Source organism: Paracoccidioides brasiliensis (genome assembly GCF_000150735.1).
Source record: "Paracoccidioides brasiliensis Pb18 unplaced genomic scaffold supercont2.7, whole genome shotgun sequence".
NCBI classification, from domain to species: domain Eukaryota; kingdom Fungi; phylum Ascomycota; class Eurotiomycetes; order Onygenales; family Ajellomycetaceae; genus Paracoccidioides; species Paracoccidioides brasiliensis.
Window position 1 is genome coordinate 83,818 of NW_011371364.1, and position 20,714 is coordinate 104,531.

At 43.1% G+C, this 20,714-nt stretch overlaps 7 protein-coding genes across 7 annotated transcripts; 5 read left to right on the forward strand and 2 right to left on the reverse strand.

Annotated features, from left to right (window-relative positions):
* Positions 1-1,455: 1,455 nt before the first annotated feature.
* On the reverse strand, positions 1,456-3,313 carry PADG_05730 (uncharacterized protein; the record flags this gene model as incomplete). The annotated part of the gene is made up of 6 exons (XM_010762890.1): positions 1,456-1,586; positions 1,649-1,982; positions 2,045-2,315; positions 2,419-2,618; positions 2,863-3,143; positions 3,244-3,313. 6 exons carry the CDS (start codon positions 3,311-3,313, stop codon positions 1,456-1,458), a joined length of 1,287 nt encoding a protein of 428 aa, XP_010761192.1.
* A 618-nt stretch (positions 3,314-3,931) lies between these two features.
* PADG_05731 (uncharacterized protein) lies at positions 3,932-5,257 on the forward strand (the record flags this gene model as incomplete). The annotated part of the gene is made up of 1 exon (XM_010763087.1): positions 3,932-5,257. One exon carries the CDS (start codon positions 3,932-3,934, stop codon positions 5,255-5,257), a length of 1,326 nt encoding a protein of 441 aa, XP_010761389.1.
* A 2,433-nt stretch (positions 5,258-7,690) lies between these two features.
* Positions 7,691-8,920, forward strand: PADG_05732 (uncharacterized protein; the record flags this gene model as incomplete). The annotated part of the gene is made up of 3 exons (XM_010763088.1): positions 7,691-8,562; positions 8,659-8,743; positions 8,831-8,920. 3 exons carry the CDS (start codon positions 7,691-7,693, stop codon positions 8,918-8,920), a joined length of 1,047 nt encoding a protein of 348 aa, XP_010761390.1.
* A 1,202-nt stretch (positions 8,921-10,122) lies between these two features.
* On the forward strand, positions 10,123-12,034 carry PADG_05733 (uncharacterized protein; the record flags this gene model as incomplete). The annotated part of the gene is made up of 3 exons (XM_010762891.1): positions 10,123-11,095; positions 11,171-11,535; positions 11,744-12,034. 3 exons carry the CDS (start codon positions 10,123-10,125, stop codon positions 12,032-12,034), a joined length of 1,629 nt encoding a protein of 542 aa, XP_010761193.1.
* Positions 12,035-13,822: 1,788 nt separating this feature from the next.
* On the forward strand, positions 13,823-14,996 carry PADG_05734 (uncharacterized protein; the record flags this gene model as incomplete). Its single annotated transcript, XM_010762892.1, has 2 exons — positions 13,823-13,987; positions 14,103-14,996. 2 exons carry the CDS (start codon positions 13,823-13,825, stop codon positions 14,994-14,996), a joined length of 1,059 nt encoding a protein of 352 aa, XP_010761194.1.
* Positions 14,997-15,565: 569 nt separating this feature from the next.
* Positions 15,566-15,957, reverse strand: PADG_05735 (uncharacterized protein; the record flags this gene model as incomplete). The annotated part of the gene is made up of 2 exons (XM_010762893.1): positions 15,566-15,700; positions 15,808-15,957. The coding sequence occupies 2 exons, from the start codon at positions 15,955-15,957 to the stop codon at positions 15,566-15,568; spliced, it is 285 nt and encodes a 94-aa protein (XP_010761195.1).
* Positions 15,958-17,338: 1,381 nt separating this feature from the next.
* Positions 17,339-18,590, forward strand: PADG_05736 (uncharacterized protein; the record flags this gene model as incomplete). The annotated part of the gene is made up of 2 exons (XM_010763089.1): positions 17,339-18,012; positions 18,146-18,590. The coding sequence occupies 2 exons, from the start codon at positions 17,339-17,341 to the stop codon at positions 18,588-18,590; spliced, it is 1,119 nt and encodes a 372-aa protein (XP_010761391.1).
* Between the last annotated feature and the right edge of the window lie 2,124 nt (positions 18,591-20,714).

Below are 20,714 nucleotides of genomic sequence, written 5' to 3' on the forward strand. Positions count from 1 at the left end.
CCCGGGCAGCTTTATGGGATCGGGCTCAATTGTGATCTCAACAGAATGAACTCCGTACAGGCCATATTATGACATGTACTCCCCCGCAGTTTGCTGACTTCGAAGGGCAAAGCAAACCCCTTTAAGTTTGTTGGCCTGGAACCGGGGGTTTTCTTATATATTTTGGCTTCCCTGGCTACAATGAAGTCGTGTCATTCATACATCCACATTTCAAGTATGATGTAAAGTCTCCTCTTACTTTCCCTCTGCAGGTTCGTCGAGATGAAGCTGTATCATCACGCCTTCCTGTATACTGTTGCTCTGAATATTTTTGAAATTTCGTAATCAAATTTCCGGGGAACATCCCTGCCCCCATGGGATCTGTCGAAGGATCCCAACCCTGGGGTAACTAATATGATAATAGGAGATCGTGGGGAGATGGCTACTGGCGGAAACTGGGGTTTAAACGTGCGTTTCGATCTTCGCCCCCGGCCTATCTATACCTCTTCCCAATCCTAGCAACCAATCTCAGGTTTCCCGCTTAACCCCAGCATGTTATGTGGTATCCCCATCCCGGCATAATGACAGCGTTCTCCATATATTCTGCTGACATGCGTATATGAGCACGTTGGAGGAGGATGCAACTTTAATCACACCAATACAAACTCCCTTGAGATGCTGCCGCGAATTCACCTACTCGAAAATGCGGACTACTAAATATGACAGACAGAAAAAGCAAAATGCACAGTTAACTAGTTAACCACCGGAGAGACCTTCCAGAGTATATTTACGCCAAAACTATGGGAGTATTCCTTATGCGGATACATGGCCTGTATCTTGTTCAGTCAGCATTCGATAAGATGACAGACCAACCAGTCACTAGTTATGGATGACACGGAGCATGCAACCGACGTACGTGAGATGCAAAATGCACAGTTTCTCCCCAAATCACCTCTGATTCATGATTGATCATTTGTCGAGTGTCACAGTAGCATCAGGAGTAGGATCTCACTGGAAATATTGAGTTTCATTGGCTTTTCCATAAAGTAGCTCACTTGAATCTCAGTTAACTATCAGCAAGAGTTCGAAGATAGTTAACTATTTCTATTTGGCTGATATATGTCATCAATTATGAAGGGTGTTATCTGCTTTCCAAACTTCCCTTGTTTGCCATTGGTTCATTTTACAGTCAGTTTAAGGCACAGAAAATTCCCCTCCAAGAACAAATGAATATTCTGGAAGCATTTTTAGATCAGTTAGCCTTCCCCAGGATGCAGGCTCCGAAGAATCCTTACCATTATCACCAACAAACACAGGACCTTGCTTTAGAGAGGCGATAATATGTATCCCTCACTTGCACAGAGGAAGCTGTCAAATATATGCAAAAATTATTGCCCCACCTCTTCCTGCATTTTGGTAATGTAACTATATCCTATCTGTCCACCAGGTGGGTGAAGGCCAATGTCTATAATCACTTTATATATGCTCAACTGCGTTGGCTGCAGGATTAAGTTCCATCTCGAATGGATCGCTGAATCCCGTAAGCAGGTCACCAAGCACTGACACATCTGTATCCGAGTACTCTTCAAAGTTTGGTAAAGCAGGCCCTGAATAATGCATCCCCAGCTTCAATTTTCTCTAGCATGCATGCCGCTGCAATTTTCCAAACAATTATCTGCGAGATCCCAAGAAAAGTCTCGCCGGTGACGTTCTAGAGCATCAATCATGTCTCTTGCAAGTTTGAGAGGCGTATTATTTCCCCTTGAGTTTCTAGATCTCAGGACGCTCCTCATTAGAAAGGACGCCGCTGATGTTAACGTGAATGCATTTGCAGGAATACAAAAATCTGTGCATATGTGACTCATCCAGTTCTTGCACAAAATGGACGTTATCCTCAGCTGCTCTTTGGGCCCGGAAGTATACCGGGCATTCTGAGCTTTCACCCGCTTGCGCCGTCCCCCGATCTCGATCAAGTTGAATATGTTATAGCAGACGTTTTTCAGCTAGATAAGTTAACTGAAGATTTGGAATTCTTGGAGAGTTAAGACTAGTTGTTCTGAAGTACAGTTCTACGGATATCATCGCCCAGAGTTTCCTCCCATGGCGCCAGGAGAACCTCGGGCTGTGCGATGGTTTTCTCGAAATGATCCGTAGGAGTCTTTGCGATGTGGCAAATGTACTCTAAATAGCTACCTAGCACTTCGGTAAGGGTGATAAGGGATACAAATACCGAAGTCGCAGTTACCTGGGATGGCGAAACATTAGAGGAACACACATCCTGTGAGTTTGGAAGAGGGATATCATGCTGCGATGAACATGCATCGGAGTTCCATATGCTAAACTACACCTTTTGCGAGCTGTTAAGTGGCTCAGTTGGATGAAAAGACGAAGGGGAGAGAACTGAGACTCTCTCAACAGCGATCATAGACAACAACCAACCACCAGATCCTTATGCGAAGCTGCTTTTCTGATGAGGGCATGTTCCAGTTGAAGGGATGTCGATGTAATCCAAAGGCATTGGAAAATGCAATAGCTAGACCTAGTAGCCCTCCGTTGCCTAACATTGTTGTATTAGGCCTTCCACCAACATTAAGCATAATCGCCATCACAGTTGACATTACAGGAGACAGAAATGATCTCTGAATTTAAAGCTTCGTATTCTTGGACCCAGATAAAATTGACATTATGGCAGCGCATGCTGCGTAGTTTCGGTGAATCTTGCCAACATATTAGAGAGTGGGCATACAGATTGGAGAGTGTTTTTGAAAGACAATTCATCAAGCATGGGGAGGCAGACTTTCGCCTTAGCGAAGAATCTATTGGCAATGGCCCGGTTATCATTTTCACATAGGGCTACTGGAGTATAGGCGAGTTGCCACTCACAGATCTGCCAGATCCCTTGCGTTGGGCTCTATGAGCTTCCCTATTAATTCGCAATTTTTGCAGGCTCGCGAGTAGTGTGAGGTGACGAGCGGTTCGAGTAGATGATGCATTCCCAAGAGGAACCGCACAAGCTAGCCTCCTGCCTCTGGTTGCTGCAGTAGTTGTCAGGAAGCCCTCCACGATATCACTGTCCTCAGCAATGGCTGGGCTAACGATATCAGAACTGTGGTTCCCCGCTTCTGTAAATATCCCCACACCCTTCGACGGTGTCTCTTCACGACCTTCGGTATCGGAGCACAATAACTCCAAATGTTATTCTAGGAGCTCTGAGGATATTTCCTTATCTCCAATGGAACGGGCAGATCTCCGATCCACGAGAACTTGTCCCTTGGATGCCGTCCTTATCTGCCTGGTCTTGGCTGATCTCTTCTGTGCACAACGGACTGGCCATCGCGAAGAAGTGTGATATATTTGATGCGGGAAGGGACAGTCAGTTCCATGGACTAGACACATAGCACATTTTTCCGCGGCATCGTTTGTTGTATAGCGAGACTTTCGTCTCCTGCAAACGAAACAGGCTGGATGGAAGTGTGATCGATATGGTCTCCCTTTACGGCTGTCTACAAGATCCCGACCACCACCGCACCCCTCGTCCAGAGTCATTTATAGAAGGTCTGAAGAAGCACGGGGCGCTTCCACGAGGGCGTACATGTCGTGAAAGAACCTCTTGGTGAGAGCGATGGCTAAGAGTTTGTCGCCGCGCGGGCAATAAACTTTCAGTTCCCCGTGCCTAATAATAAGCCTTTGATCTTCCCCGCCCCACTAGAAAAACAGATCTATCTGTACCATATTTCTATTCAGAAAATTATAAAATGAAAACCAAAAATAAATATTTCCCTTTTCATCATTTTCTTTATTTGCATTCCTACATCTCTCCCCTTTTTAACAAAAATTTACCATCCTTGCTTGTTTTTTTTTTTTTCTTCTCAACTCCCTGCAGTGCACCAGGTTTTTTCACCTTTTTTTCATATCTCAATCAATACTGTTGGACCAAAATCTCGGCTCCAATATGTCCTTCAACGCATCAGAATTCTGGTCCAAGACCAATAAACACTTAATGAAGACAGGAATAGCTTTTTCGCCTGTTGTAATAACAAAAGCCAAAGGATCTAGGCTATACGATGCGGAAGGGAGGCAAATTCTAGACTTTACCTCTGGCCAAATGAGCTCTCTCCTAGGCCATTCACACCCAGAGATCGTTCAAGTGATAAAGAAATCTGCTGAGGAGCTCGACCACCTCCTAAGCAACATGGTCACCATTCCAGTGGTTAATCTTGCAGAACGTCTTGGTCGCTTGCTTCCAGCACCCCTCGAGAAGTCATTTTTCCTAAACACCGGCGGAGAATCCATCGAAGCCGCCATTAGGATGGCCAAAACATATACGGGCAAGTTTGAAATTGTCGCATTTTCTGCAAGTTACCACGGCCTGACGCAGGGTGCAATATCTGCCACGTACTCATTGGGTAGAAAACATGGCGGTCCTGTCATGCCAGGACAGCTCTCCTTTCCCGCCCCCAATGCTTACCGTTCGATATTCAGAAAACCAGATGGATCGTACGATTGGGAAACGGAAATGGACTATGGGTGGTCAATGATTGATATTCAATCTGTTGGCTCTCTTGCTGCATTTATTTTGGAACCTATTTTGTCAACAGGGGGAATCCTTGATCTTCCCAAGGGTTATCTTAAGCGAATATCTATTGAATGCAAAAAGCGCGGCATGCTTCTTATTGTGGATGAGGCGCAGACGGGTGTCGGTCGGACAGGCCAGATGTTCGCATTCCAATATGACGAAGACGTTGTCCCCGATATTCTGTGTCTATCTAAGACGCTGGGCTGTGGGTTACCTCTATCTTCCGTCAGCACCACTGCTGAAATCGAGCGAGGTTGCAATGAAGCTGGATTTATGTGGCTCACAACACATTACAATGATCCCTTACCAGCCGCGGTTGGTAATAAAGTCCTTGAGATAGTCGAACGAGACAACATTTGTCAACTTGCAGCGGAACGTGGCAAGCAGCTGCTCAACGGTCTTCTCGCCCTCCAACAAAAATATTGGTTCATTGGTGATGTGCGTGGCCGTGGCCTTCTCCTCGGCATTGAGATAATCTCAGATCCTAAAACTAAAGCTCCAGCTGCTGCTCTCGGGAAAACCATTACAGATAGGGCTTTTGATCGTGGGCTCTCTTGCAATATAGTTACTTATCCGGGGATGGGCGATGTGTTCCGTTTGGCGCCTCCTGTTACCGTGACCCCCGAGGAAATTGAAGAGGCACTTCAAATATTGGATGAGGCGTTTGCTTACGGCACTAATAAGCATGGATTGAAAATTTGATAGCCATTTTGAACTGAGATAATGACAATTGGGAGACCGGAACATCTGATTTGCAGATGGACCTCCTTGGGGGGAATACTTGATGCAGCATGGACTGAGTCCTATTGTTGACGAGCATATATCCCTTCTTGCAAATGGATACATTCCGAGGTCTGCTAGAAACCGTCTCTATTGTATGATTCTGAATGCTAGAATATATGAAACAGCTTCTTCCGTAGAAATTGAAATTGGGATATACTCCACTCCGCCCAAATCCAATCATTAACCTCAACAACCCCTATTATTTTAACAACCACCAGCAACACCCCTACACATGGAAAAGTTCTGGCATTAATTCTTCCTTGCAACTGTCTTAGAAGCGTCCGAAAAAACTAATTGTTTGAGTGAATAAAATATTTAACATATCATGAAATTCAAACTCAATGACAAAAGAGATGATAATATATATCTAATGCATCATCCCCTTGCTAATATCTATCGATACTTCCAGCTGCAGCTCAAGTTATATACATTTCAAATATTTTACAAATGAAACAAGGAAAAGAAGTTAATCATCAGAAATAACTGAAAATTCTGAAAATTTACTCAATGAAATAACTATCTAATGTTACTTACGGCTTCAATCTAGGCGCAGATAAACAGGAGTTCGATTTGCCAAGTAGGTAAACTATTTCAACGAATACTAAGGTGATTTACGAAAGGGAGCTTGGGGAAGCATCTCCTTATACATTGCCGTTGCTATTACCCTTTCAGACAACGCCAATCACACTTATTCATCCTATCTCCTGCAGCTATTAGATGTCAGTAGTTTTGAAAATTCAAATGAGTATATGAACAAATAGTTGAGAATTCTATAAATTCAAAGTCAATTATATCAGCAAGGATTTTCTAGCACTCTATCCTGCAGTTAAAAAGAAGGCATTCAAGGACTCTACTATTAAGAATGAATTTAAAGACATAGATTTAGTGCTATATAAGCTGGATAAGATTCTTACACATCTACATACTCAGCTTCATTCTTCTACTCTATAAGACACTTGAGTCATGTCATAGTCTTTAAATGTCAAAGAATATGAGGCAATTATAACTTCAAAGCAGCAAGATTAAGCAATATATAGAGTTGCTGTCCAGTTCAATCAATCAAGTCTTTAATCAGTTGATTAAAGGATTCCAGCTCACCGTGTATAGTTCCTGCTATCTTAGCAAAAGAAAACAAGGAGCTGAGAGCTGCAGTTGAGAAGAAAAAGCGCAAGAAGAAGCAAGCTCATACATTTATAGCTTAGAATGAAGCTAACAGCTGAGAAAGAAAAAGCTAGAGCTCAAGCAATTGATCAAATCATACAAGAGAGGGTAGAGAATTCAAACTAGCTACCTAGAAAGCGAGCTCTACCATGCTGCAGCAAGTGTAATATAGTCGGTCATACTGCTAGAACCTGCCAATAGACCTAAGGAATAGATCTATATATTTAATATGAGGAATTCTAGTTGATGGTTGCTTAATTCAATTTGCCAAGTTTGATTGGGTGTGGGTGATCCACACGGGAGGGTGATTCATTAGTTAGTTATGATATTCAACATCAAAAGAATCGCTCTAGCAGTTGCAAAAAAAAAAAAAAAAATTGCTCACAGTAAAGCTTAGGTAGCTACTTCAGAGCAACATGTGAAAGCAAGAACTGAGGTTGCTGCTTGCAGATTAGCTGCTCGACAAGTTTAAGAGCTCAAACTAGCAGCTGAGCAAGTCTCTAATGCTTCTAAATGCTCTAAACAATTATCAAAAGTGTACTGTCAATCTACCTTCAAGTCCTTTACAAAGAGAAGAATTTAATAAAAACGCTGATTGTGAGGATTCTATATCACTCTCTCACCTGGTAATAATGCAATTACACGTTTAATAGAAGACCTTCTTTCACTGGCAATTTGTTACACAGCTCTCTCAATTTCTTCATTTTCAATGTTCTAGTCCGGACTATTAAGCTATCGTCGCAATTTTTGAATTTTTGATATACTTTAATACAGTCTATTCAATCTAATAGATATATAATCTTTAATATTTAAATATAATAAAGCGTTGTAGGAAATTTGTGAATTTCGTAGACTAGTTGAAGAAGTGGTAGAAGCGAGGGTTGAGTGGCGGATAACGTTACATTTGACATAACTAACTAGCCCTCACAGATACGATAGTACGATATTCTAGTTTCGCACAAACCTATGATAAAAATCAGTTTAGCACCATAAGATAAAATGATAGTTCTCCATTGTGATAATACGTAGTTAAGCCGTCGCGTATTCCACACAGAATCTTCCAAATTCTAGCTCTCTCTACTCCTTACATCGAGCGGGGCACATATCCTGAAGCCCTGGGATCAAACCCACCTTACCTACATATATACATAGTTACTCGAAAACAGATACTCACCACAGCCAAAACCGCAAATGGACACTAATTCCAAACCCACTATACTGTTCGTGGGTAACACCATCCGTTATGCTACAAACCAATGGGAGAAATTCCAGGAACGCTTCACAATCATCCCCTACACCTCTCAGTCGAAAGCTGAATTTATCAGCAACCTCCAACCAGGCGGTCCGTACTCGACCATTAACGGCATCTTCCGACCCTCAGTTTTAAAACCACAGGTAAACCTTCCTCTGCTAGACAAGGAGTTAATTTCTCACCTACCTACAACCTGCAAGATCATCGCTTCCGCAAGCCATGGGTACGACGGCATTGATACTGAGGAGCTGGCGCGGCGGGGTATCTGGTACTGCAACGGTGCTGGCGGGGCAAATGACTCCACAGCTGATATTGCTCTATTCCTGATCCTCGCGGCTTTCCGATACACAACCTTTACCGAGGGTAGACTGCGTGAGATGCGCGAAGCCAAATACTTCCGTGTCGAGAAGGATGTGATTCCCTGTTCTAACGTGACACGCAATCGTATACTGGGTGTTGTGGGGATGGGAGAAATCGGAGTACAGATTTCACTTAGGGCCAAGGCGTTTGGGATGAAAATACATTATTTCTGCCGAACGAGAAAGGGTGCTGATGTTGAGGCTTCGCTGGGTGGTGCGACTTATCATTCCACCTTGGAAGGGATGCTGGCGGTGGCGGACTGTCTCGTGCTGGCTTGCCCGCATACGCCAGAGACGCATCATATTTTGAATCGGGACACGTTTGCCGTCATGAAGAAGGGTATTCGGGTTGTGAATATTGGGCGGGGTAAGTGTATTGATGAAGATGCACTTGCAGATGCCCTTGAGACTGGAAAGGTGGCGGGCGCCGGCTTAGACGTTTATCATGATGAGTAAGTGCCTTCTTCCCTCTTTTACCTCTTAGATGTTTCGTTTTTCCCGAATGTGGTATGTTAGACCGTTTCCTAATAGAGGTTGTGTGAATATAGGCCGGTCATTAACCCTAGGCTGTTGAATAATATGAGGATAACTTTGCTGCCACACATGGGGGGTTGTTGTGCTGACACTTATGAGGTGAGATAACTTTCTCGTCTGTCAAATGCCACGATTAGACATTCCATGGCAGCTGATATTCATAATTTTCTTTTTGCATCCATATAGAATTTCGAACGAATTACCATGGATAATCTTGAGGCATACTTCCACGGCGACGGCAAACCTATCACACCGGTTAACCACGTTAATGAATAATTTACGGAAGCAGGAATGGAATGAATATCCGTATCCTTATCGTCAAGGATCGTTCTGCTTGTAGTTAGCATATTATAAAAATATAGACGCATCCCTCTCCATCATCTCTTTGCCCTACGCATCGCCAATATTGATCCTGCAGACCGAGACATTGAAGCGCTTACCGATATAATATATGTAGCACGTCTTTAAGGAATGTTTGAGGAGACGGCCCGAGACCCCCCCCCCATGCTGGGTCACGTTAGGAGCCTTGGCGGGTGAGCCAGGGAGACCCACAGTAATTATAAGTCATCCCCTGATTAGGTTACCGACCAATGTAGATGCGAAATCTGGGTAAAAGCAGGGATTCCAGGGTCGGGTGGATCGAGGAGTAATTAGAGGGGATTGAGTTAAACCGATGCTGTAGCCAAACCATGGGTAAGTAACTAGCGCCGGCAAAGGAACACCGAATTGAAAAGTCCTTGGATGAAAAAAATATCAAGAACCATTTCTGACGCGGACATCTATGAAATTTATTCTTGTCGCGTATATCCATCCCATTTTCCCTATAGGTTCTTCGTAATATCCGCCTCGATGCGCACCTAGCGAAATTTGTTCATCTTTGGATGAGTGTTGTCTGCAGTACTTTGGATCATTGTCGGGTCCATGCAACTGTCTAGTTGCCGCTCTCCTGTTGCAGGTACCAGAAACTTAACCCGGATGTTTCTGCTTGTCTTCGCGTTCGTGCGTTTGTTGATACTCTCTGTGGTATATAAGTAACTATTGTATACGTTCTCCGCCTACTCTATAACGCTGAACAAAATGAGAACATAAATTTTGCTATTCCTCCGATCCAAACCCCTTCACACTGTATAGATAACTACATCCCGGATTCCGAATCAAGATTACAGGCAGCAAGAATTGGCGTCCATGCTGTACCGTATATAACCTCCATCCCATTGCCGTCGGCTTTTCCGTGCTTGTTCATCTCGAGGGTACGAGATTAGATTTGATCTGATATTGAACGTAGGTGGTAACCGCACAACTGAAGAACTTTGCAGAGTTCATTATTATCTGATAACTTTGAGGCAAGGAAGATCGGGTGTCACTTCATTCACCTTGCAGACTCGGGCGGGCACACGTATACCCGGGGCGGAGAAATTGGGGTTCATCGTCTCCCACCAGTTCGCGAATGACGCGCTTCTTACATCGTTTTATCGCCCATGACAGGAACAGTGCAACCAATGCAAAATGGACAGGGTCTGCCACTCCGCCCAGAATCCCGGGTCTTGATAATCATGACCGGCGGGACGATATGCATGCAGCGTTCAGATTCCGGCTTCATTCCAGCTCACGGCTTTCAAAAGGCCGCCTTGGAACCCTTTCCAACCTTCAATGACAACTCTAACCCGAAACCCCTCGACGTCACCGTAAATGCTTCTGGCGAACGGAAGCCCTATGCTAGCCTCCGCACTCCCCTCACATCCTACGGCGGTCATATCCGCTACACAGTCTTCGAATTTGAACAGCTGCTCGACAGCAGCTCCATCGACGCAAAGGGGTGGGCAGAAATCGCCCACACCATTTCGTGGAACTACACAATGTTCGATGCCTTCGTCGTCCTGCATGGTACCGACAGTTTGGCTTACACATGTTCTGCGCTGAGCTTCATGCTGCGCAACCTAGGCAAGCCAGTTATATTGACCGGTTCCCAAGCACCAATGCTGGAGCTGCAGAGCGATGCAACAGACAATCTACTCGGCTCCTTGGTGATCGCGGGCCACTTCATGATACCGGAAGTCTGCTTATATTTCAACTACAAACTACTACGGGGAAACCGGGCAACGAAGGTATCTGCAAACTCATTTGCGGCTTTTGATTCACCCAATTTCCTGCCGCTGGCTATCACTACGGCGATGGGTACGAACGTCGCATGGGATCTTGTTTTAAGGCCGACAAACATTGAGCATTTTAGCATCCAAACGAACCTGGATACGACGCATGTGGCGTGTTTGAGAATCTTCCCTGGAATCAAACCGGAGATGGTGGATGCGGTGTTGAGATTGGAAGGGTTGAGGGGCCTCGTGTTAGAGACGTTTGGAGCAGGAAATGCACCTGGTGGGCAGGACAATGCAATGACGAATGTACTGGCCGCTGCGATTCTGCGAGGGATTGTGATTGTGAATGTTACACAATGTATATTATTTTCATTCTACCCTCATTCTCAGGCTCTTCTTTTGAAGGACCCAATTAACTCACCATTGCCAACAGGTCTGTCCGGCGGAGTCAGCCCCGTTTATGCCCCGGGAATGAACCTTTACCGCGCCGGAGTCGTCGCGGGCCAAGATATGACCAACGAAGCTGCGTTGACCAAACTTGCCTACCTTCTTGCACTTCCCGGGGCGACGCCTGAGACCGTCGCACGAGACATGTCCATTTCCCTCCGTGGGGAACTCACTGAGCAATCACAGATCATATTCCGACATCCGGACGGTGTGCTTCGGGAACGAGTTAAGAGCCTAACTGCCGTAGCCTATGCGATTGCTCAGGGAGATCTTGACAAGGTGAAAGACATCCTGCGCGGGGAGAAACAGTGGATTTTGAACGATGCAGATTATTTGGGGAATACTCCATTGGTAATTATCAAAAGCTTCCTCGTCCTTACTTCCCTTGTATCTCCCCTTTGTGCTATTATCAGGGATATCGTGGATACAAAAGAGCCCAAGAGAAAGAAGAGAATTGTTTTAATCATCACCTTCTGTCCCCACCACAATCCCACCCTGCTATAAATGAAATATATATCTAACTGGTACCCTCAATCTAAATTTTTCCAAAACAACACAGCATCTCGCGGCCACCTCTCCCAACCTCGCCATTCTACGACACTTCCTCCTCCATGGCGGATCTGTCCATTTACGAAACCGCGCCGGCCGAACGGCTCTATTCCTCGCCGCAAACGCGGGGTTGCCTGATCATGTCAAGCTGCTGCGGGAATCCGGAGCCCATTTGCATGCTGATGAGTTAGGTGTGGCGAAGTTGCATGCGAGACGGCGGGCAGGCATGGGCACGGGTATGAGTGTATGGTCGCTAGCGGGCGTTGAAGTGGAAGAGAAGGCGGAGGAAAATGTGGATTGATTTAAACGTAGGCTTCAAAGAGCAAGAAAGGCTTCTCTTCCCCCTGAAAAATTTTCTTTGAGGAATGAGGGATGAATGTTGAATTGTTTCACAGCGGTTTCTTCTCTGATATATATATATATATATATATATATATATACCTTGCAGTTTTACCATTTCCTTGTCTTTCAGGAAAAGAGCTAAATACTAGCAGAACTAGAGCTGCGTTTCATAGATGTTGGCAAAAATTCCGCCTAGATGAATAGAAATTTGCAATGATTAACCATAATAGCTACCATTTTAAAAAATATCTCTTCTTGCGGTGAGATCTGAAATTTCCCCCTGAGACAATAAATACATGATCATATTCAGACGTAGGATTTTAGAAGTTCTCCCTTCTCGGGTGGGTCAGTAACCAACCAACCGCGGTTGGCGTGTTCATGGGTTCAAAGCAGCATCAAGTTCTTATTTTCTAGTTGGCAAGGCAGTAAGTAGTTAAGCTTGTAACTACTCCTCAAGTCTGCCTAGCACTCCCTCTCAAACTGGAAGTTATATTCTGCTTCCCTGTGCTGCTTAACCACTCTCCCGGGTCATATATTCTGATATGGGTGCCAGCAAGCCGGAATAAAATTACTCCACGCTGAAGTTATGATGGGATCCTTGTGCGTGTGAGGCTATCTGCCATTTTTAACCAAGGGTTTTTTCATGGCCTCCCAAGGAATTTCTTTGTAAATTGAATAGAAATATACACCTCAGTTCCTTGCCATGTCAAGATACACCGAAGGCAAGTAATCATTTCCCGTAGAAATGAAGAAGGAAAGAAAATAAAAATGAAAAATGAAATCTGTAAAGATTTTGATGTGACAGCCTTGGAGGCTCGGGAGTTCCATCATGCGGGGTTGCAGTGAGCAACCACTAATAGCAACACAGCAGAGTGAGAAACAAGAACAACATTCTTTGCAGCATATCAGGTAATATAAACAATAATTTAGATATAGAAAGCCTCTTCTGTTTGAGACTCCTAAAACTGTAGCATCTGGGAAGGGAAGCGGTTCTTTTCAAATCGGTCTTCGAACCAAGGAGCGTGTTCCAAGAATACATGCCTCGTTTTACGTGTTATTACTAGATATTGCTATTGCAACTATATATAGGTACATGTAGTTTACATCCTTGGTGGTATAGCGCAGAGGGTCACTACATCAACCTTTGAATTCTGCATTGACCAAATGTTTGCAAGAATTACAGTGTGTCAATCACTCAACAAGTCTTTGACGACCATGTCCACAGCGTACATAAACTTCTTTCAATCAGTGCAGCAACCACAAGAGCAAAGTAACTCTGCAATTATTAATATCAAATCGATAAAATGCATCAGTGGTGCGTTGGTTTTTTTGCCGGGAACAGAGCTGGCCCTCTCTCTCCTTGCAGCTCCTCTTTTGCACCCTGCTAGCAGTATGCGAGCTGTGTGAAGTATCGAGAGAATCCTGCTATCACTCATCCGGAAGTTCGTCACAAAACGACAATAGCGGATTTTCTTCTGATGGCGTGAATTACCACGGGAGGAATATCCGCACTACCCGACTCCTTCATGACATCATGACCCGCTCGACGGTTGCCCCCGCAGCGGCTGTTTTTTGTCACGAACTTCAACGCAGCAAGGAGTCATCAGCTTCAAAGATCCTTCTTCATTTGTCCTCTCGCTTCCTCCCTAGAGATCTCAGCGGGCTTTGGCGCATCAATTCAAAATTTGAGATTGCCAAACATATCCACCCTCAATTGGTCATCAGAAACTGAAATTTGAAACCAAACATGTCCCGACCCCTGAAAACCGACTCCTGGATCGTTGACGGCTCCAAGGGCTTCGAGAGCCTGATAATCCAACGAGATGTGCCCATCCCCGAGCTGGGAGATTATGACTGCCTCATCCAAATTCAGGCCGTCTCCCTCAACTACCGCGATCTCATCATCCCAAAGGTGAAAAATTACCTCTCCCATCCCCAAGTCCGCCCACTGCATTAGCAAACACAACAACCAACCAACTAACCAAAACCCAAACCAAAAAAAAAAAAAAAAATTAAACACCCTACAGGGCCTCTACCCGTTCCCCCTCAGCCTCCCGCGCGTGCCCTGCTCCGATGGTGCCGGCATAATCCTCGCCACAGGCCCGCGCGTCACCCAGTGGCGCCGCGGCGACCGCATCTGCACCCTCTTCAACCAAACCCACCAAGCAAACCCCATAACCCCGGAGTCCATGAACTCCGGCCTGGGCGGCGTGATCGACGGCACCCTGCGCAAATACGCCGTGCTTCCCGAATACGGCCTCGTGCGGGCGCCGGCCAACCTGAGCCCGATCGAGGCGAGTACGCTCAGCTGCGCGCCGCTGACGGCCTGGAATGCGCTGTACGGGCTGCTGCCGCTGAAGGCGGGGGATGTGGTGCTGACGCAGGGAACCGGGGGGGTGAGTTTGGCGGCGGTGCAGTTTGCGGTTGCGGCGGGGGCGATGGTGATTGCGACGACGTCATCGACGGAGAAGATGGAGAGGTTGATGAGGATGGGCGTGCAGCAGGTTATTAATTATAAGACTACGCCGGAGTGGGGGGAGGTTGCCAAGTCGCATACGCCTGGTGGGCGTGGGGTGGATCATGTTGTAGAGGTCGGGGGCCCAGGGACTATGGCACAGAGTCTCAAGGCCGTTAGGAAGGAGGGGGTTATTACGATTATTGGTTTTTTGGGGGGGGCGGGGGGCAAGGGGGGCAAGAAGGAGCCGAGCATTTTGGATCCGTTGGTTGAGGTTTGCACGGTGAGGGGAATACTGGTTGGTTCACGGCAGCAGATGAAGGACATGGTGAGGGCGATTGAGGTGAATAACATACAACCAGTGGTTGATGAGAAGGTGTTTGGGTTTGAGGAGGCGAGGGACGCGTATCAGTATCAGTGGGACCAGAAGCATTTCGGAAAGGTGGTTATTAAGGTAGAGGATTGATTCTCTCTTTCTTATGTAAGTGTGTTTGAAGTTGGTGGGTTTAACGATGAGATAAGATGAGAAGCGGTTACAGGGAGAATCAACGAAGCTGAGTAACTAGTTATTCATTCAGCTTTTCAAGAGTAGTAATAATAATAATAATAATAGTTTGGTATGAACCCAGCAACTCAGCCATTAACTAATATACGCAACAACGCAGATATAGCAAAATTAGGGTCTTCTGCTCCTTGAAACTGGGACGCAACCAAGGAAACATATCCCAAGTTTCCTGAGCCCTTGAAGGTGAAATGACAAGTTGCCCGGGTTTTCCTCCTATCAGATCGAATTTGCGTATTAGTTATCTGGTTCCAATGGCCGTTGGACTCTAAAAATATCCCCAACCCAACCAATTCACAATCCACAAAAGGTCTGGTTGCATACAAAGACTAAATAAAATAAATAAGTAAATAAAAAGAATATGCGCCGCATGACCTCCACAGTGAGGAACACAGACAGGGACAGGTACAGACACAAGTTAACTGCATTCACGTCACGGGTGGAATCCAATTGAAATCCACAACAACAGTCCATTATAAAGAGGGGGGGGGATTTGCTCGGACGACAGAAAACTGCGATATGTGAAGCATCTCCAAACCATGCTCATAATGCTCAAATTGGCCCCCCAGCTTATCTATCTCCTCGCAGGCTGTGATTAACTTAACGACCTTCAATGCATAGATAACTTAACAGCTTGGTAGCTGATTATCTCAACTTGTTGCGGGGTAATTAGTTATGGATCCCGTCAACAGCGGGCACCTTGGAGAAAGCGAACCAACCGCAGCCTTGGGAAATCTTCGGTCTTCCGAAACCAATCCCCACCCGACAGAGTCCCGCAGATGACTGCGTCTTTGCGGTGAAATTGACGTATCATAGCGAGAGGCGTCCTGCAGCTTTCCTCATAGCCGGTGGCCACGGCAGACATGGTTGGTTCAATAGGGTGTATTTAATCTAAAGGCGGTTCAAGTGCCGTTGTGCCGGCAAATTCACTCTCTTCCTCTTTTTTTTTTTTTATTTTTTTTTTTTTTAAATCTCTTCTTTTTCATTTGTTGCCCCATGTTAGCTTATTTTATCGAGGACAATCACACAGGACTAATAACGGTGGTTGGTTATCTGTGTGTCTGTGCCGGGAGGTTTTTTTTTTTTTTGTCTTCTTGTCTGCAGACGTCCCTCTGCCCTGAGACTCGCTGTTGCTCCTGTTCCCGTTGCCCAGTAACAACAGGTCCTATCTCTGACTACAGAATTTCGCCTCTACATCAAAGACGTGAGAGGGAGGGATCCCGGAGTGTAATCCAGACTGTAAATCCTGATGTACCCAGATGTATCCATGGATGATTTGAGTATGGAAGCTCTCCTCCCGCCCCGCTGGGTCGAAGAGAGAAGCAGTAAGGCCAACTCGGCTGGGCTTGAACTAAAGGGATGAAAATATACGCCGTGGCATGAGAAATATGAAAAGAAGATGCCCCGTATAAATATCACGGTCACAGTCGCCATCAGATAACTGCCCGATAGCTTATACGGCCATTCTTCCCCCATCTCCACAGCCTGCAGCCGTATATCCCTATCAAACTTACTCCTCCTAACTCCTCACCCCTCTGCATACTCGGTGGCAGACTCTTTGCTCTCTCTCTCTCTCTCTCACCCACTCTCGGTTCTCGAATCAATTCTAGTCGCCGTTCAATCAAAGCTTCCCCGCGTTTTCCGTCCGCAGTTCTCTTTGTTCGTCTACTTCTTCTTCTTCTTCTTCTTCTACTACTACTACTACTACTACTTCTTCTACTAGCTGCTGCTGCTGCTTCTTCAATTACAAAAAAGAAGAACAGCAGCATATCAGCACGGGACCAGTCCAAAATTTCCCAGCTAACACTTTTATATCTTCTCCGCCATTTTTCATCTTTTTCCTTATTTCACTTCATTTCTTATTCTCCTTGTATCCCTCTATACTCTCTAATTCCTCGTCTTTCCTTCTCGTGGTTGAAGATTAGTTAACTACCAAGATATCCTAGCCAGGACGACAATCGCTTTCTCTCCGAACCGGAAGCCCTCAGCCTCACACCTCTGATATTCATCCCACATCATCCCCTCCCCTTTCCCACCCCCTTTTACACTTACACTCTCCTCTTACCCGTCTCTACGTGTCCCTCGCACGCAACATCCCGTGATTGATGAAGCTTCCCTTCTCCTCCCGCTCGTAGAGCCCCGGTGTGTGTGTGGTGTGTGTCTCCATTATCCCAATTCCCCTTGTATTTCCATTCCCCTCTCCCCGCCCCCCAAATCCACACACACACCCTCCCAAATCAATCCACATGCCCCAACCCACAACAATCGCAATCGTCAACGCCTCGGGCCGCCAAGCCGCCTCTCTGATCCGTGTCGCTTCAGCCGTCGGCTACCACGTCCGCGCCCAAATCCACTCCCTCGAAGGCATCATCGCCTCCGAACTCGCCGCCCTCCCCAACGTCTCCCTCTTCCAGGGCCCCCTGCTAAACAACGACAAACTCATAGCCACCCTGTTCGAAGGGGCGAATTTGGCCTTTATAAATACCACGTCGCAGGCCGGCGATGAGGTGGCGATTGGTCGTGCGTTGGCGGATGCGGCGTTGCGCGCGGGCTCCGTGACACATTATGTGTATAGTTCTATGCCGGATCATGCGGCACATGCGTATGGAAACAACGGGGATGGGAATCATTCGCAGAGTTGGATTTCGCTGCCGCTGTGGAGTTGCAAGTTTGCTGTTGAGAACTATGTGCGCCAATTGGGACTGCCGGCCACATTTGTCTATGCGGGTATTTACAACAATAACTTCACGAGCTTGCCATATCCACTCTTCCAGATGGAACTGTTGGAGAATGGCTCGTTCGAATGGCGCGCGCCCTTTCACCCAGATATACCTCTCCCCTGGCTAGATGCAGAGCACGACGTTGGTCCGGCCGTGCTGCAGATTTTCAAAGACGGACCGAAGAAATGGGGTGGACGTCGGTATGTATAAATTATTCCAAAATCATTTGATCCCCGTATCCTTCCCAAACCAGAAAAACAAAAACTTTACCACAAATACCAACCCCCGAACCCAAACCTAAAAAAAATCCAAATCACTAACCCCCCCATCCAGAATCGCCCTCTCCTTCGAAACTCTAACCCCAAACCAAGTCTGCGCCGCCTTCTCCCGCGCCCTCCGCCGGCCTTGCAGATACGTCCACTCCCCCAAAATCGACATAAAAGTCTCCATTCCCGCTGGCTACCGCGAGCACCTGGAAGGCATAGAGGTGCTCTTCGGCCAGATGAATGCGCCCTATTTCCCGCTGCCGGAGTTTATGGAGGAGTCACCGCCGGTTATGGGCAAGGGGAATGGGGATGGAGCCGACGGGACGAGTGTTGATGTTGGTGTTGGTGAGCAGACGGGTAAAGGGCCTGCGGAACCCTATGGTGGAATTAAGTCGCTGGGCTTGGTGGATGGGGCGAGGAGTTTGTGGGAGGGGTGGAGGGATATGGAGGAGTATGCTAGGGAGGTTTTCCCGGTGGAGGAGGAGGCGAATGGGTTGGATTGGATGATATAGGGAGAAAATTTTCTCTTCTCTTCTTTTCCTTTATTTTTATTTTTCTCTTCTCCTTTTGCTCTTGTTTTGTGGGTTTGTGGTGTGATATAGGATGGATTGAAATGATAGAGCAATGAACTTGGCCATTTTGCATGGGAATGCAATGTGATGATGGATGGAATGCACAATGATTTTTGTGAAATAAGGAAATACATACATTATTGAGAAAAGATTATCTCTCCTCTTCTCTCTCCTCTTCTCTGTCTGTCTGCATTTTTGAATTTTTTGTATGGACTTTCAACTATTTGACATATTTTCCAATGTCACAAGGTTTCGGTACATATACAGTGCTTTATGTTATTGTCCAAGGATGATGTGGTGGGTGGAAAGATTGAGATCTAAAACATCTTTAGGGTGTTCAAATAATAGGATGAGAAGATCTGCTGGAAGGAAGAGTTGTTTGTCATCTCTGTGTTGTGCTTTTTCTTTTCGCTTCCAATGTTTCCTTTATATAGTCACTCAATTTTGAGACTTCCTTTTTACTTTGTCATCCAATCTCAAACTTGAGCGCAGTAAATAACACGACTGGTTATTCCCCCACATCCATAGGTTTAGTTTCCAAATTAGCACTTCTTTCAATCCTGTTTAACTAATTTGCAGCTTCTGATCAAGTAATTTAGGTACTTTTTGATTCACTCTTTGACTGTATTGATGGAAATGTGTAAACTTTAATTAACTAAGGATTTTGTGTTGAAATTTACTAATTATATCAATTTATGAAATTTTGCTTAACATTTAAACTTTCAAGCAAAGTAATGTATTTTAACATGTTATATGCAGTTAATATTTAATTTATTTAATTATCTATTTTTTTGCTGATCTAAATTTTATTCATATTAATATTAAATATAAATTAACTATTTTATTAAAAACTTATTAATTAACATTAAAATATAATTATTAAAATAAAATATAAATTTTTTATTATTATTCTTATTATTATTTATTTAAAATATATAATTAAGAAGCTATAATATTTATTTAATTATTTTAAAATTTAATATATTATATAATTTATAATATATAATTATATAATTTTATTTTAAATATATAGTATTTAAATAGATATATTATAAAAATTATAATTATATATATATTTAATTTAATAAAACTTTATAAAAAATCTTAATAATATTAAAATTTAATAATAAACTAATAATAAAAAATAATAATATATAAAAATATTACTTAAAGTAAAATAATTTTTAAATATTAATATTTATTAATAGTATATATTAAATAAAAAATTTTAAATTTTAAATTATTTTCTAAATATAATTTTTATTTTTTATATTATTAATTACAATTTTAATTTTAGTTCAATTTTAAAAAGAAAAAGTAAATATTTAATTTATTAATAAAATATTTATTTTAATTTTTTTAATATTAATATATAATAAATAGTTTATAAATAAAATTTATTAAAATAATTATATTTAAATTTTAATTATATTATAAAAAAGTTTTTTTATATTTTATTTTATATTTTATATATTAATTTTTTTTCAATATTTAATTTTTTATATTATTTTTTAAGTTTAAATATTTAAAAATCAATATATAAACTAATATAAATATTTTTTAAATTTTAAAAATTAAATATTAAAAATTTTATATTTTTATTCAATATAACTTATTTTTAAAATGTATTATTTAAAAAGTTATTATTAATTTTTAATATTTTTTAAATATATATATTTTTTCTTTTTATAAAAATTTATTAATAAAAATATTTATTAATAAAGTTAATTTATATTTTTATATTTAAACTTTAATAATTAATTTTAATAATTATATATAATTTATAAAATTAAAAAATAAAATCTTTATTTAAATTTTTAAAATATTTATTTTGATTTAAAAGTTTATTTTTATTTAAAATTTATTAAATATATTTAATTAATTAAAAATAAATCTCTTTATTTAAATTAATTAATTTATATTTATTTTTATAATTTTTAAAATATAAACTAATATATATTTTATAAAAATAAATAATTAATAAAAAATTAAAACTTTTATTATTATTATTATTATTATTATTATTAATTTTAAATATATATAGTTAGAAATCATAATATCTAT